General features: G+C 37.4%; 1 protein-coding gene across 1 annotated transcript in view; it reads left to right on the forward strand.

The window, feature by feature from the left end:
- Positions 1 to 7,903: 7,903 nt before the first annotated feature.
- LOC145778647 (E-selectin-like) overlaps positions 7,904 to 17,052 on the forward strand; it is a 28,532-nt gene continuing 19,383 nt past the window's right edge. Inside the window, exons 1-3 of the mRNA XM_082590185.1 lie at positions 7,904 to 7,975; positions 12,344 to 12,505; positions 12,719 to 12,892. Coding sequence (XP_082446311.1) covers positions 7,930 to 7,975; positions 12,344 to 12,505; positions 12,719 to 12,892 — 382 coding nt within the window. The 5' untranslated portion in view covers positions 7,904 to 7,929. The remainder of the gene's footprint in view (positions 7,976 to 12,343; positions 12,506 to 12,718; positions 12,893 to 17,052) is intronic.

Below are 17,052 nucleotides of genomic sequence, written 5' to 3' on the forward strand. Positions count from 1 at the left end.
TTGACTGTGATGATCTTGATCCTTGGACTGAGAACTTTAATCTTGATGGTTATTGTGTCTTTGGACAGATTTTAGCACTAGAAAGACGTGAGAAAATAGATATACCGTTAACAACGAAAGGTGTTGAAATCGACAGGTACACTATTAAGTTAGTGAAACAACCTCGCTCTAAGTCAGGTGTAAAAAGTTATTTGAGAAGACATGTGTAGTTTGTTGAATTTCAAAGTATAGTTGTATAACCAGGGGAGTAGTTAGGAAAGGGAAAGAAGGCAGTTGCTTCCTCAAATATTTTAAACAAAAATCTTACACTCTGTTACATTGGACAAGTTTTATTCTTAATTTATACTGAAAGTACTCTTCAAATGCGCAATTTTAAGATTTTTTTTTTCAAGAATTTTTGAAAAAGGCCTCCCAGACCTCCAAATAAGTACCCCGCATATAATGACTCGTAGGCGGACCCAATCCTCACATGTACAAAATACTTTTTGTCCTCCCCCAAAATTTTGTGCTCGCTACGCCCTTGATTAGAACAAACTATGAATTCTTCAAACTATAATTGTAGTTTTGTTGACAATGTCTTGACAGTTATTGTTGCTGTGCGGCGCATTTCCTGCATTCAATAAGTTTCACATCATCAATATCACATTTTCTGCTGGTTGACTTTCAACAGTGCTAACAAAAAGTTACAGTGTTATTGTTACCCAGTTAACCCATTTTGAAGGATCGGGAAAGTTTTTCCTCTGTTTTGTTATGTATAATTTTGTCCGAGAAGGCACTACTCAGCTTATCAACCAAGTGCAAGATAAACTCAGGACAGCTAATTTTGCTGCCTAAGGCAAACAATTGCAAACCTACTTGGATCTAACTTTAGCTAAAATTCAAAAGTCCATGCCAAATAGTCTGACTCATTTGACATAAAAAGAATAAATAGGCATCGAAATCCTATGGCATTGTGTCAGAAAGTAGTTTTTTTTGCTCGGATGGTTTTTGCCGTATTTTCACATGGCAAATTGCAAATCTATGAATGCGTCTAATTTTTCCAAAAATAATAAAAGTCTAGCTTTCTTATATTTCTTCTCTTGTGATCTGTGTTCGTATATTTTTAGCATTGCATTATCACTGAAAAATTCTCAGCATTAGTAGAAGCTTCTAGCAATCCTAAGTTGGATGTTAGGTAGATGCTGTTCTGGTAGACAACAGAGGAATTCATTTCTTTAATTGTACTGACTAAACCTTCAGCCGTTTCATGATCTTCATCAGACGCTTGAATCATTTGGATGCTTTAGCTCTTCATCACTTTGTTCATACAATCCATCATTGTTGGAGTCCTCTTCAAGCAGTGACGCAGCAGCGTACAAAAGCGGAGTGTGAAACCTTCATCGACAATGGAACAATTTCAATTGTATTTGTTGTTGATTATTCTAAATCGTTATATTTACAATGTATCTGTTGTTATTCTTTTGTGATGTCATCGAAAACACAACCTGTGTAGTGTGTACCGTACCTGAACTGTTACCAAAGCGCAGCTGGTATCGATTTCGACACCTCTGTTGTTAGATGTATATTCTTTGATATAAACTTGTTATTATCACAATGTTAATCAACACAGGTTAAAAGTTAACCTTATCATACCTTACCTTACCTTAAAAGTTAACCTTATCAGCATGTTTAACCCTATCTTAATACGATCTGTTGTCGTACGCTGAAAGAAAGTCACGGCTATTTTGGCCACGTGCTAATTAATTGCTAATAACGAGAGCTATGAAAACCACAAAGCCAAAACATTTTACAAGATAATAGCGATGTGTATTGTGGGTATAGAAATTAAATTTTTACTCAACAAATTTATTGGAATAAAGGGTTTGAGATGAAAAGACGTCAGAAAGTCCGTTTTTATTCTAATTTCCCAAAAATAGCTTCAAAATTGAAATTTTTGTATTACAACATAGAAATAGCGTGATGCTACTAACCAAAAAATTACTTTTCTCATAAAAGGCATTTTTGGCAGTTTTTACATTTCAAAGTAATTGCACGAACATTTAAATTGCACTAACGTTAACATATATATAACTAGCATTGCACGTAAATGTGTAGCCACCTGAGAAGAAATGCTTATTATGAAGGACTAGAAGGTAGAAAAATAACCAGTGTAGATTAAGAAAATTTGCAAAGAACAAAAACTAAAATTCAAGAAATTTCACATTTCTAGCATATTTCCTTCTGTGAAATATTTCACTACAAGAGTTGGGCGTCCTCAAAAAACTCCGTGTCGCTACAGATAAGGTTAAGCTTGTGCAGATATGTGAAGCTACTGAAACTCTCATTGCGAATTTTATGGGCTGCGGTTTGTTTCTCAGAAGCACATACACAAGTAGAGAAAGAAGCCATTCCTCATTGGTGCATGGTTGAACGGAAAAGCCCGACCCCCGTACGGAGACGGTTGAGGCGCACCCACTCCTGTCTTTATAGTGTCAGGCCGATGAGGCGTGTGTCGGTGTCGGGAATGAACGAATGGAGTCTGGTGGTACTTGACTTCCCTTCAGAATTCCATTTATGGTTCGCCCAAGTAGCCGCAGAGATGTTTTGTTCACCAGCTTCGTTGATCTGAAGTTGAGCGGCTGGCACGAATGGGTGTCTTAAGTTTAGTGGACGGAGATGCTCTCTTGGAAGAGCAGATATCTTGTGGTAGAGAAGATGGTTAGGCTTCAATGCCCATCGACCAAGAGACAGAGTGGCTTCTTCACGACGAAGCTCAGCGGGTTCGATGCCAGCACGAATTGGAAGACTGTCCAATGGTACGGGATATAGGCACCGGTCACTGTGCGCAGGGCACTGTTGATGGCAGTGTCGATGTTGTGGCAGTGAGCACTGCAGCACCAAACAGGTGCACAGTACTCTGCTGAGGAGTAGACAAGGGCTAGAGCTGCTATGCACAAAGTGTCAGCCCTTGCTCTCTAGCTAAAGCCTGCTAAGCGCTTTAGCAGCCAGCGCGCAATGAGAGTTGCTTGCGCAGTGACACCAAATGGCGGAGGTACGTGAGTGATCCGTCTAATGTCACCCTAAAATATTTTGGTTTGGGGCAGCAGGACAGTGATTTTCCGTTATAGATTCTTAGACAGGACATTCAGCTCACGATCATTTTACCGGTTGAGTCTATAGAAAGCTGCTGCCATAGTTTTAGTTTCGCTGAGTTTCAGTTGCCATTCCTGGAGATAAGCTAATATGGTTTTTATGTACTGGCTCAAGGGGTTTTCCGGGCTTTCCCACAACTTTATGGAGTGGAGAATTACCAGGTCATCCGCGTATGCGTATGTTGCGGAGACTGTGATTGGCAGGTCGTGGATGTAGGTTATAAAGAGAAGTGGAGCTAGGACTGATCCCTGTGAAACACCATTTTTCGGGCGTGTCAGTCTGCTTCTCTGTGAGTTGCCAGTGGTGAGGATGAAGTTGTGATTTCTGACAATTTTCATGATCATATAGACCATTATGTCGATCTGAAAGCAGGCAAAGCAGCTTGTAAGTAAGCCCACGGTGCTATAGCCTACGGTGTCGTAGGCAGCTGTAAGATATAGAAAGACAGCGTTGAGTCTTTTTTTTTTGCAATCAAAGCAAAGAAATCCTCAATGTCTTCGATCATGAGTGTGACCTGATCTACGGTTCATTTTCCGCGGCGGAACTCAGCTTGCTCCTTTGGGAGGAGTGGATCGATGATTGGATTGACGCAGGCATAGATTTTTGAGTGAATCTTAGGGATCGCAACTACTAAAGCTCTTCTCCAGATTTTTGGGATTGTGAAGTGGTGAAGGCAGGAAGAGAGGAATCTACGTAACCAGGACTTTAGGGCATGGCCAGCATGGAGCACAAGCTCAGGGCAGATCTTATCCGGCGCTGGAGACTTGTGTGGTTTCAATAGGCAGAGGGCGGTGGTGAACTTGTTTGGGGTGAAATCTTCTGATATTGTTTTATCTGGTATTGTTTCCACTCGCCACAGGGCAGATACTTCCTTTGCGACAAGGCGTGATGTCTTGTGATCTTGTAGACACCGGTTTTGCATTAGCTAAGAAGAGGTGATATTTTCAGAAACTGGGCACTGGCAATGGGAGTTTACTGAGCGCTCAGTGAAGTTTATGATGATGCCCCGTGCTTTGCGGCTTGAGTGTGAGAATTCGATGATTTGGACAGCTTCGTTCCATCGCTCAAGCTTCTTTGTGTCCAACCGCTCGAGTAGTCTGTTTGCGGTACCAGAAAGAGAACCAGGTGTGGCGTTTGTGTAAGAGCGATAAAGAGCTTCACACTCAGAGTCCCAACATGGTATATAGGTGGTTCGATGACAACGTAGTATTGTGGCCTTTGCTGCAGTTATTATGGCATTGCAGAAGTCCTGATATGCCTCGTCTGCGTTGCATGTTTCAGGTGAAGGCAACTCTGCAGTAGACATTGGTCAAGAGGCTGTACAGATTGCAATCAGCTCTTTGGAAGTTCCATCGCTTCACCGGTGAACTCGGGACAGTAGCCACGAGTTGTGGAGCAATGACGAGGGGCGGCCGGTGTTGGGACCGCGGAAATTTTTCAGGCACAGGTCTGTCTGACAGAGCGCTGTCGACACTCGCAAAGGCCAAGTTAGTGATTGTCCCTGTTCCCCAGAAAACTATACTTTTATTGAACTGTTGCAGCAAGTTTTTACTGAACTGTAGTAACTCAGTTGTAGTTTTAGTTACAACTGCAATAAACAATGAGAGTACAAGCAGAAAGTTGCGGTGAAGTTGCTTGCTCAAAGAAATGCAAATTTCTTTATACTTTGAAACATGTCAATCGCATGCCCGTGCACTAAGACAATTAATAATTGCTGAATATTTTTTTTGGTGAAAAAACAGAGTAGTGTAAATAGAATCACAGTATGTGTCCCTGAAACGTTGACCAATCTTTGCATCACCATGCAAAGTATTTACGTTGAAATAACGTTTGGAAACATGAAGTCGTTAAGAAACCTTCAACTAATTTGTATTGCTTTCCGGAGTTTCAAGCATCTGGCAACGTTGAAGCTAATTAATTGCGGAAACACTCATGCAAACACTCTACGTCATAAAGGAAATCGTGCTAGTGCCTTGAGGCTTCAGAGAACCGCGAGAAAGTTTCAGCATTTTCGTTTGATAGAACTGAGCATGAAAATGCAGTGAAGGTCAAGCCAGACGTTATGATATTTGAGGATTTCTAGGAGACTTGGATTTGATTCCAGGCAAGGATATTTTAAAGAAATATGCGGCAAGTGTTCAAGTATTTGACCAAGTCCAAAGGTTTTTGTCACTTACAGTTGCTCGTTGCACATTGCAATTGCAAAACCACTTGCAATAGTAAGGTAGACCACCACTGGTTGGACTTTATTGATCATTGTACAGGCTAACTCTTCAATGCAGACTAGACAGCAATGGCGCAGCTACAAAACTCAGTTAGTCTTCTACTCCATGCTCCATTGCTGGTCTATCAAGTTAGTCCCAATGATAGATTGATAATAATAATACTGCACAACATAAAAAAATTCAAACAAGAAACGAGGTGTTTCTAGATATTTCTAATACGTGAAGAATATAAATTCCGTTTTTGTACTGTAGTTTTAATTTTTTAAATTTGTAAAACTTTGTTTCTTGCAAGAACGGAACTTTGGCCTGATAGATTTGTGACGTTGTGAAATGACAAGTAATGTGTGAACAATTCCACGACATATGCCAGTAAACAAATGAACAAACTTGATGTTTCAACCAAATAATTTAATAACAAAGAAGGGCATGTGAATTTTATATTTCCAATCGAATTCAAACTGCCATATGATTAGATTAGTCAAGAAATTGCTTCGTTTGCTTATGTCTTAAGCAGCCATTACCGAACAAAATTTTACTGTGTTTTACTGGTGGGGCGCAGGGCCCACCTTGAGAACCACTGGCTTTTATGGGCGTGATACAAGATGCATTGCTAAACCCGCAATAACATTAACCGGCCTCGTTGTAATGATGAAAAACAGACTCTGTCATAATAGCATCGTTTGTCTCAAGAACAAACACACAATGCTGTTGTAGCGAAGTGATTTATCATCATTCAAGTGAGGCTGAGTACACCAACTGTGGCTGCATGATTAGCAATGCCTACATTGATAAATTGCATTCAACCGCTTTAACCAGGCAGGATGCTTGGGGCAGGTTCGAAGTACCGTACCACAAAGTTTTATTAGACCCCTTAACCTACGCCAGGGTGTTTCGCCAATCACGATTACCTAACTGGATCGGTAGTAACTATGTAGGTTCTTGCGCTAAAATTGCATTAAAGATATATCAATTATGTGAACACAAAGGGAGATGGTAACATGAACTTTTTAATCAACTAAATAGCAAACTTCAAAAATTGACAAAAGGTAGTTTAAAACATCAAATAACAAAGTGTCAGCAACAAATTAATCTTTAAGCTCAGCTCAGTGGTCAAGCGCCTGACTCAAGATCACGTGACACTGGTTCAACTCTTAGGATATGCACTTCCTGCTGGCTGGTCAAAATCATTTTTAGTTGTTTATCATTGTACTGGCTGAGACTTTTCCCAGGCGAGCCGGATTAGTTAATGAGGAAGTGTCCTAGAGTCAATTTCTGATGATCTTGCTTTAAGCAAGGAAAAGTGGAGGATATAGTAATGTTGTGTTATTTAATGTCATTTTCATATAACAAAGCAATATGCACGTTGAAGCTACGTATTACGAGATATGTCATTGACGGGATATACAATACGTTATTTTATATAAGTCATTTGCCTTTTCATTACCAATGGAAACATCCAGAAACGTTTTAAAACAAAGTTGTGTTAATGTGAAGGATGAAACGGACGTCTTGATTTCAAACCAAGAACGTCTGCTCATACAAACGTTGAGCTGAACAAGCTAAACATTTTCTTTGCGAACGTTGCCATTTCTGAAATTGCTTTATCTAGCTGCTGATAATAAGATACGAATGAAAGATGTTGGTCAGCTTCGTCACTCGGCTTCGCTGGATTAGAAGAACCTTATCAGGGTTAATGCAGAAAGCGAATAGCAACAAGTCATTTTCAATGCGGCAAAACCCTGAATGGGATCGTGAAAGTAGCTAGCAAGAAAATGAACGGTCGACTGTATCGCGGTATCATTCATTGTTATACTCTTCAGAACAATAACAGATGATGTCACAATAACAACGCATTGGTGATTCTAACTTTTCTCGTTGGCTTCGCCTGTTAGAAAGTGCTGCCTTTCCTAATTTAAAATGAAAATTTCAATTAAATTCGTATGATTTCTGTGTGTTTGCTGGCCAAAACATAACACATTGTGCAACAACAGGAGCAGCTATACAAAAAGATGTCGTGAGCCGGATTTGACTTTGGACACCCCTGCCTTATGTTTCCTGCTGACACTGCACGATCCTTGTAGAGTTGGTTTGGACAATGAGAATAAGCTGAACTGAAAAAAAATTGCATGTTTATTTCCGTTCTTTATTTTATTTTTTGGTGGAGCGGTAATTTGACGAAATGCTTCCAGGATCCGCTACTGGGTATCATAATTATGATAGTTTTACATGCATCACATCCACAGTTTTCAGTGAAAACCAATAAATACTTCTATTCGTAACAACAAAGTTGATTTGCAAGGATAACCAAGTCATTTAAATAGTTCGACTTTGAATTTTTTGATTAGCCAGGCGTGTAATATTCATTTTAGCGAAGGTGCATAACATTGGAAAAAATGACAAACATTTTTTTCAAAAATTCTAACGTGATCGTTAACAATTTTCTGCGAGATAACGAGATGCACGTAGCATCCTAAGAGGTGATGCAAAAATATGTTTCATCTTGGAAAGCGCCTCACATCTCACTGATGAATTGTTTTTTGGGTTTCAGGAATTACTGTAGAATGTAGATAAAATGTTAAAGTTAATAATTTTTTTGTTGTTCGTGTTTTGTCATTTTGGTAAGTTGAAATCACTAGTTCGAATGGTAATATGCACATTGAACATTTAACATAAATTATATGATATTTTGCTGAAAATACTGTTTCATTTCTATTTTGCTGTTTCATTTCAAAACCAGAGAAATCAAGAACGTATCGGGAACGCAACTTGCGTCATCTCGGTACTCAAAGTAGGGTGTGATGCAAAAGTGTTGCCAGATCTTATGCACATTTCCTGACAAAATTGTATTTTTAACCCTTTGCTTTTCAACGTTTTTTTTTGAAGTTAACTGCTCAAGGGGGGGCCGTTTTTGGATCAAATTCAATCAGCTGTTACGTGTTATCCGCTGATGCTACTTCAACAGAAGTTGCACTGGTGTCAAAGCAAATCATTTGTCTATAAGTTTGAAAAATCATTATTTTAAAATTTTATATGTTAAACTTGATATTTCAATTTTTGCAAAAGTACCCAAAAACGATAATTTTGATTTAACTTGCCGCTATTTAATTACCGTGCTAATCCGATTTCATGCAAACTTCTAAATAACAAAGAGCTCGATCGAACGCACGAAGTGTGTGTGCGGTGTGCCGAATCATTGCATTGATTAGAATTTACGACTTGCGAGCAAATCTTATTGTAAGCTACTCACTGATTCTAAAATAGTTACAATCAGAGTAACATTGTTACAAGAATTTGAAAAAAAAAAAAAACTGCGTTTGTTGTCTTACATTTTTATCCTAAACTAATGCATTCCGAAACTCATGGCTAGCTTCTAGTTTTATGGAACCAAATTTCTCATAAGTAACACCTTGGCCTGCTTGAATAGCTGTTTACATCTTCGTTTGCGTATTTTAGGTCTACAATTGAGTTTGTAGTATGAATGTTTTTAGTAGAGAGAACACAATTGAACAAGTTGTTGAAATTATCTGAAATGTCTAAGTTCAAATTAGGTGCTTTTGAAATTGTGGATTTGTGTCAAGTCGCATCACAAATATCATGCAGGCCACATCATAGGTCATTTCGCTTATGAGTGTTTATAAACATGACTCATAAATTACATCCACAAAAAATACAGCATTTACATCAACAAAGCTAAGTTCGAAGCTCACTTTTTATTGAAGATTGTGTCAATCACTTTGAAAATACATTTTTAGTCCGCCAGCGTCGAAATAATGCAACAGCGAATTGAGGAACATGCGTAAACAAAGGAAATGTGAAATAACCCACAGTCAGCAAATCTACATAAATTTAACGTTTACAAATGTTGAATCAATGTAAAAGGACTGGATTGCTGACTGGGTCCTTATTGTTTGAAGCACTAAAAATACGCGTAAAAGCGACAACATCAGCAAGGCAGTGATTATGTTTCTGGCCAAAAAAAAAAAACTTTCAAAAAAACTTGAAAAAAACTTGATTATAACGAAGCTTCAAAGTTTGTCGTAAAACATTTTACAGAGATACAATAAACATAATCATTTTGTGCCAGATTGTAAGAAGACTTCCTAGATTCTTTCCAACCATTTGCATGATTGCAAATTATTTTCTATAACTTTATGTTGCTAAAAATGGCTTCTTTGTTGAAACAACGTGGCTACAATTCTATAAAAAATTCTTATGCCTACTACATTGAAGTAATGAAATTTTTTTTGTGATTTTGCTGATGACGTTTTACAATATCCGAGAAGTAAAAAATAATAATGATGAATTATTTTAAAAAACCGAGGTTTGCAAGTGCTTCACAAAAAATTGTTTGGGGAAACTTTACTATTAGACGTAAAACGTTTGTAAAAGAAAATTGTCGGTTTACGTATTTATAATGTTTATTGCGCTGTTATCGAATTATAAACTGCCTGTATTGTCTACCTTTGTGGTTGCCGGCCAGCTTAGAGCAGCATGCAAACTAAGCGTTTATGGTATTTGCATCGTGTTATGATTCTCGAAAATTTCCCACAAGGTCTTTATTTTTATCGTGATATTTTGTGCCTTTTCTGTCCTAAACTTGAAGTTATTGTGCATCACAATCCACATCGGTTTTTAGACTCAGTCTTCATTGAAAATCTTTTGTGTGGTGCATCATTTCAAGTAGTGTCTTCCCCTAAACTGTTACACAAATCGCCCAGAACCAGAACCATCGTGTTATCTTACAGCCGTTGAGAGCCCGTTATTGTATGTGTGGAATTATTACTGTAGATGTCTGACTAAATTCATGCCAAAGTCGAGCAAATTCTGCTTTCGGGATCTTTGCCGTTATTTACGGTATTTTTTGTTGATAAGTTTAGGCAGTATTTTTTCAAGATAAATGAAGACATCGGTATTGTTCGTCACTTAGATTTAGTTTTCTCAGCATTGTTTATTCATTCTTTGATCCACTAGTTTGTCCCACTTTTGGTATAATCGGATCGTTTATAAATGGCGGGTCTTCACAATAGCCGGCCTCTTATACATTGGCGCAACGTATTCAGATGTTGAATCAATGAAGAAGAAAGCTGATTTGTTGTTTGTCTTATGTGACGCCTAACTTTATGCCTCGTCTACACTACAAAATATTTTGTAATGTACATTGTGTACATTGTACATTTTGTTTGTACATTACAAAATATTTTGTAATGTAGATGAGGCATTATCATCTTTATTTTGCGCTCTTTGGAACAAAACACAGTGCACTGTGAAACAAAAATACAGGACATAACAACAAGTAGGCGACATAAAGCAGGGAAGGGACGCCATCGAGTTAGCTGCTACGTGTAAATGGAGCCTATCTCATAATTTTGAGTGTATCTCACAATTACTGTTTGCAAAAACGCTATTTCTCTGGCTTCTCCCAAAAGCATTTGCAGTGATACATCTCCTCAATTGCAAGTTTTGTCAATGAGAGCATTTCCATAGAACGTTTATTTCGAAACCAGGTTTTCGTGTCTTTATCCAAGAGAAGATTTCTTATTGTAACGTTTTTTATTCGTCAATGAATATTATCTGCTTGAAACAACTCTTTTGAATAGTTTGTGATCTACATAGCCCACTATTTTGACCATGGATTGCTATTGTTCGTAGAGCTGATAACGCAAAAAAAAACGTTTGCTATTATTGTTTCTAATTAACAGCTTTGTGATCACTGGCTTTTCTTTGTAGCATAAGAAATAACGCGCTTTGTATTATTGAGGTCAAACCAAACAAAGGAAAAGAAGAGGATGCTTTTCTCTGCTCGCGCATATCGATGCACGAAGCAATTACGAGCTTATGGCTTGTCATCGCAATGTAATCCATTTCACGCTTTGCTGGAAGTTAGCTAGAAATAGCAAAAATTCACCAAAATCTTGAATTTACAAGAAAACTACACAACATTTAGCATCAAATTTAATATCATCAGATCCGCCTGGCAATTTTAAGAAAAGTCAAGAAAAACCAAGTGCATGGCGTTACTGTGCTTCAAATAATTAAAGGAAATATGAGGGGTGGGCCAAATCTGGACTCCCTTTGAGGAGCAAAGTGTTAATCACGTTGCTGTAGATCATTGCTTCCAGTCAAATTTGTCCCAAATTTTGTAAATCTTTCAAAGTTGTTTCTAAGAAATCTTTTAAAAATTCGTCAAACTATATATTAAGCCGAGATGCGACAAAAATACATTATCGATGCAATCGTTTGTATCAACCGAGGCAACTTAGCTCTGTAGAATTTACATGTTGGAAAAAGCTATTGCACCAAAAACTTGTTCCATACTGGGCTGCTTCTCGTAGATAAATGGATGACTTTAGGAGGCAGAAACTTATTTGTCAAACTTGTATTTTTTAGGCCGTAGCCTTACTGCTTTGAAGAACTTTCGTTTTCCTAAAAATAATATAAGGACCAACCATGGCCACCTAAAGATACGGCCTGATTTGTCCCATTTTGCAGAAATTTCCAGGTTTTTCTAACTTTGGACAAACGTTTAAATAAATTTTTCTAAAAATTAGATTTTTACGCTTTCTTTATTCTTTTCTCCAGACGACACAATAGGTTTAAACATTCTCACATGTTGAAAAACAAAGTAAATTTGATTTCGAAGATTTTAGTCAGACTGTTAATTTTCAATAACAGTCTGATTTTGCGTTTTTTAACTTACTTTTTCTCATTTGCTACTGCTTCTCCAAGGCAACAAAAAAGTTTTATGTCATTAGGAAACCGCAAAAAGTAAAAACATCTCAAAAAATGTCAGTCAAGCACTAGCAGTAGCTGTAATCAAAATCTGCAAAATGTGACAAATCAGGCCGCATCTCCAGGTGGCCATGGACCAACATACAATATGTCGTATAGTTATTATTTCTACTGAGGTATTTTTATATTCCATTTTTATTTTTGACATAACCATTGAAAGCAGACAGGACATTTTACCAATATTCTCTTGCTCTCAGGCGTCGTTACCATACACGGTTCAGTTTGTAAAATCCGAGACTTGAGCCGTTTAGAAGATGGAAGAACTTGTAAGAAGAGCTGTGCGGACGTGAACGATTGCAGAGGAGTGAGGAAAAGATGTCTTTGTGACGACGTTTGTGGAATGTCTTGTTATAATCCAAGTCAGTTTAATTTTTTAATAAGTTGTTCCATTTTTGTCAATCTTTGTTGTAGTTTGTTTCTGCAGTAAGCCATCACTATTCATTTGCCTGTTGTAAATATTTGTATGCCTGTGTAGAATCAAATTATGGAGCATTTTTAGAAACATAAGAGCTAAAAATGTTTTGAATTAGTCGCAAAATATAAACCTCTAAAATCTGAATAAAACATTGCAGATTTAACTTGCCCTATTCAGCAAGCACCAACTAACGGAACCGTACAAATCCATGGAAGAAAATACGGAAGTATCATTACGTATGAGTGCGACAGAGGTTTCATCATGAATGGCACCAGTAGAAGGCAGTGCAGGTCGGACAAGAAATGGACCGGAACAGCACCAAGCTGCGTTGGTAATTATCTTGTTCTTGCAGCATGGACTTTGGGTTATAGTAGCCTACATATTCTATGTACAAAACCGCATATCTTATTTCCAGTAGTGCATATATTATGTGCAGGAATGCAGATGTTATGTTTAATGGTATAAACCAGTGGTTCTTAACCGGGGGGGCGCGCCCTCCCAGGGGGCGTGAAGCATCTCTCAGGGGGGGGGGGGCGAGCTCTATAACAATTTCAATTTTTTTTAATTACTTTAATGTTCTAGGACCTATGCTGTTCGTCATATTTTGTATTTTATCTTATTTTATATTGTATTCAGTAATTCTTGCTTTATTAGTTAGACCAGAACTTTACAAAACTATTTTGCGCTGAACTCGCAATTCAGATTTATCTAATTTTTTCGACGCTGCTCTATTTTTACTTCATATTTAGGAAACTTACGTTGTTCACTCTCTGGAGTTAAACCTCGTATTAAAAATCTAGTCGCTAAGAAGCAGTGTCAAGTATCTCGCTGATGTGTACAATAAACAGACAAAAATGCATTTTTTTGGTATGATACTTATTTAAAATCTAGGGGGGGCGCGAGGCACATGGACATTATTGAAGGGGGGCTTGATAGAAAAAAGGTTAAGAACCACTGGTATATACTGTTTGTTTGTTGAGTACTTTGGGTCCTTCTAACGCTTTAACGATGAGAGCTTTTGAATTGCAATTAACTTCCGGAATATTTATTCTCACGTTTTAAACATCTAAAATTTTGAATTACGTGAAATGAGTATTCGGACAGAAATATGTCCATTAACCTTCGTCCGGCCGAAGTATGATTTATATTGTACTTACATTAAATTATATATAACTAGCATCGTACGAAAATTTCTAGCCACCTGAGACGAAGTGCTTATTGTGTAGGGCAGGAAGGTAGAAAAATGTCCAGTGTAGGTTTAGAAAATTTGTAAAGAATAAAAACTAAGTCAAGTGCTCATACCCCGAGTACCCAGAACATGGAGCAGTGGGCACAACAGAGATTGATGACTTCACCTACGGAGTGGAAGTGGTATATACCTGCAATTCTGGTTACATCTTGAAAGGAAATACTGTTGGAAAATGTCTGGACGGTGGAGTTTGGAGCCCATTGCCGACGTGTGAACGTAAGAAACATGACAACGTGAACACGTACGTTTCATACGTACGTTTTAAAGCATGACAACGTACGTTTGATTACGTGAAACGTGACAATTGTGAGTCACAATCTGAGGTGTAATGGTACAGTAATCAAACACCTGAGACGGTGTCGCTTTTTCAAATTTTGTAAAATAAATAGAAAATTTGTAAAGAGTAAAAACTAAGTCAAGAAATTTCACATTTTTAGCATATTTCCTTCTGAGAAACATTTCACTACTACCGTGGAGGGTCCTCATAAAACCCCGTGTCGCCACAAAGAGGGTTAACCTTCGTCCGGAGACTTTGGTGCAATTGTAACTTTTGTTGTTAAACTGTGATAGCATTTTTATTGACCATATTGACCTAAAAATTTTCTGACATCTCCATACTTTTAAGTTACTGTAGGTTGGGTAGGCCAAATTTCAAAAGAAAAAAAATCTTTACACGTTTTCTGGAAAAGAGGCCGAATTGTTTTTACACTTTCAGCAAGCGACATAGGTATAATTGTACCTTCGAATGTATTGTAAGGAAACAATGCAAAAACGACATAAATTTTATTTTTGAAGGAATAATTTTTTTGCTATAAAAAATGAATACAAACCACAATATTCACAATTTCAACAATTAGGAATTTTTTTTATTTATTTTCACAAACAACACCCGTTGTCTCATGCGAATGTTCGTTGCAAACATGTTGGACGCAAACCACAGAGCTTTTTCCAGCTTTACCTTGTTTCGGCTTCTGGTATCGGCAGATATAGCAACTGCCAACATTCATAATATGATATGTCTGAGTGGTGTATTGAAAGGTTCGGACAAATAAAAGCAGTGTAAAATGTACCTATGCTGATTTTCATGCAACAAATATGAAGGTACTGCAATTGTATCTGTGCCACCTGACAAAACTGGAAACTGGAATTTGACAATTTTGACAATTTTGAAAAAACTGGTAAAACTGGAATTTGACAAACAGAAATCTTTCTTTTCGAAAATTAAAAAAATACGTAAACTGAAAATAGTTACTCAACTTTATTCTGCAATGGCTCATTTTATTATTGATTATAAAATTATCAGTTGGGCTTAACACTTTGCTCCTCAAGGGGAGGCCAGATTTGGCCCCCCCCTCATATTTCCTTTGATTATTTGAAGCACAGTAACGCCATGCACTTGGTTTTTCTTGACTTTTCCTAAAATTGCCAGGCGGATCTGATGATATTAAATTTGATGCTAAAAGTTGTGTAGTTTTCTTGTAAATTCAAGATTTTGGTGAATTTTTGCTATTTCTAGCTCACTTCCAGCAAAGCGTGAAATGGATTACATTGCGATAACAAGCCATAAGCTCATAATTGCTTCGTGCATCGATATGCGCGAGCAGAGAGAAACATCCTCTTGTTTTCCTTTGTTTGGTTTGACCTCAATAATACAAAGCGCGTTATTTCTTATGCCATAAAAGAAAAGCCAGTGATCACAAAGCTGTTAATTAGAAACAATAATAGCAAACGTTTTTTGCGTTATTAGCTCTACAAAGAAGAATAGCAATCCACGATCAAAATAGTAGGCTATGTAGGCCACAAACTATTCAAACCAGTTGTTTCAAGCAGATAATATTCATTGACAAATAAAAAACGTTACAATAAGAAATCTTCTCTTGGGTAAATGCACGAAAACCTGGTTTCGAAATAAACGTTCTATGGAAATGCTCTCAGTGACAAAACTTGCAATTGAGGAAATGTATCACCGCAAATGCTTTTGGGAGAGGCCGAAGAAATGGCGTTTTTGCAAACAGTAGTTGTGAGATACACTCAAAATTATGAGATAGGCTCCATTTACACGTAGCAGCTAACTCGATGGCTACATGTCCCTTCCCTGCTTTATGTTGCCTACTTGTTGTTATGTCCTGCATTTTTGTTTCACAGCGCACTGTGTGTTGTTCCAAAGAGCGCAAAATAAAGATGATAATGCCTCATCTACATCACTAAATATTTTGTAATGTAGAAGAGGCATAAAGCTAGGCGTCACATCAGATAAACAACAAATCAGCTTTTTTCATCATTGATTCAACATCTGAATACGTTGCGCCAATGTATAAGAGGTCGGCTATTGTGAAGACCCGCCATTTATAAACGATCCGATTATACCAAAAGTGGGACAAACTAGTGGATCAAAGAATGAATAAACAATGCTGAGAAAACTAAATCTAGGTGACGAACAATACCGATGTCTTCATTTATCTTGGAAAAATGCTGCCTAAACTTGTCAACAAAAAATACCGTAAATAACGGCAAGGACCCGAAAGCAGAATTTTCTCGACTTTAGCATGAATGTGGTCAGACATCTACAGTAATAATTCCACACATACAATAACGGGCACTCAACGGCTGTAAGATACATAATAATCAACCTGGTTCTGGGCCGTTTGTGTAACAGCTTAGGGGAAGACACTACTTGAAATGATGCACCACACAAATTATTTTCAATGAAGACTGAGTCTAAAAACCGATGTGGATTGTGCTGCACAATGACTTCAAGTTTCGGACAGAAAAGGCACAAAAATATCACGATAAAAATAAAGACCTTGTGGGAAATTTTCGAGAATCATAACACGATGCAAATACCATAAACGCGTAGTTTGCATGCTGCTCTAAGCTGGCCGGCAACCACAAAGGTAGACAATACAGGCAGTTTATAATTCGAACAACGCAATAAACATTATAAATACGTAAACCGACAATTTTCTTTTACAAACGTTTTACGTCTAATGGTAAATTTTCCCCCAACAATTTTTTGTGAAGCGCTTGCAAACCACGGTTTTGTAAAATAATTCATCATTATTATTTTTTACTTCTCGGATATTGTAAAACGTCATCAGCAAAATCACAAAAAAAAATTTTATTACTTCAATGTAGTAGGCCTAAGAATTTTTTATAGAATTGTAGCCACGTTGTTTCAACAAAGAAGCCATTTTTTGGCAATACAAAGTTATAGAAAATAATTTGCAATCCTGCAAATGTTT

The sequence above is a fragment of the Aplidium turbinatum genome, chromosome 1 (genome assembly GCF_918807975.1).
Source record: "Aplidium turbinatum chromosome 1, kaAplTurb1.1, whole genome shotgun sequence".
NCBI classification, from domain to species: Eukaryota; Metazoa; Chordata; class Ascidiacea; order Aplousobranchia; family Polyclinidae; genus Aplidium; species Aplidium turbinatum.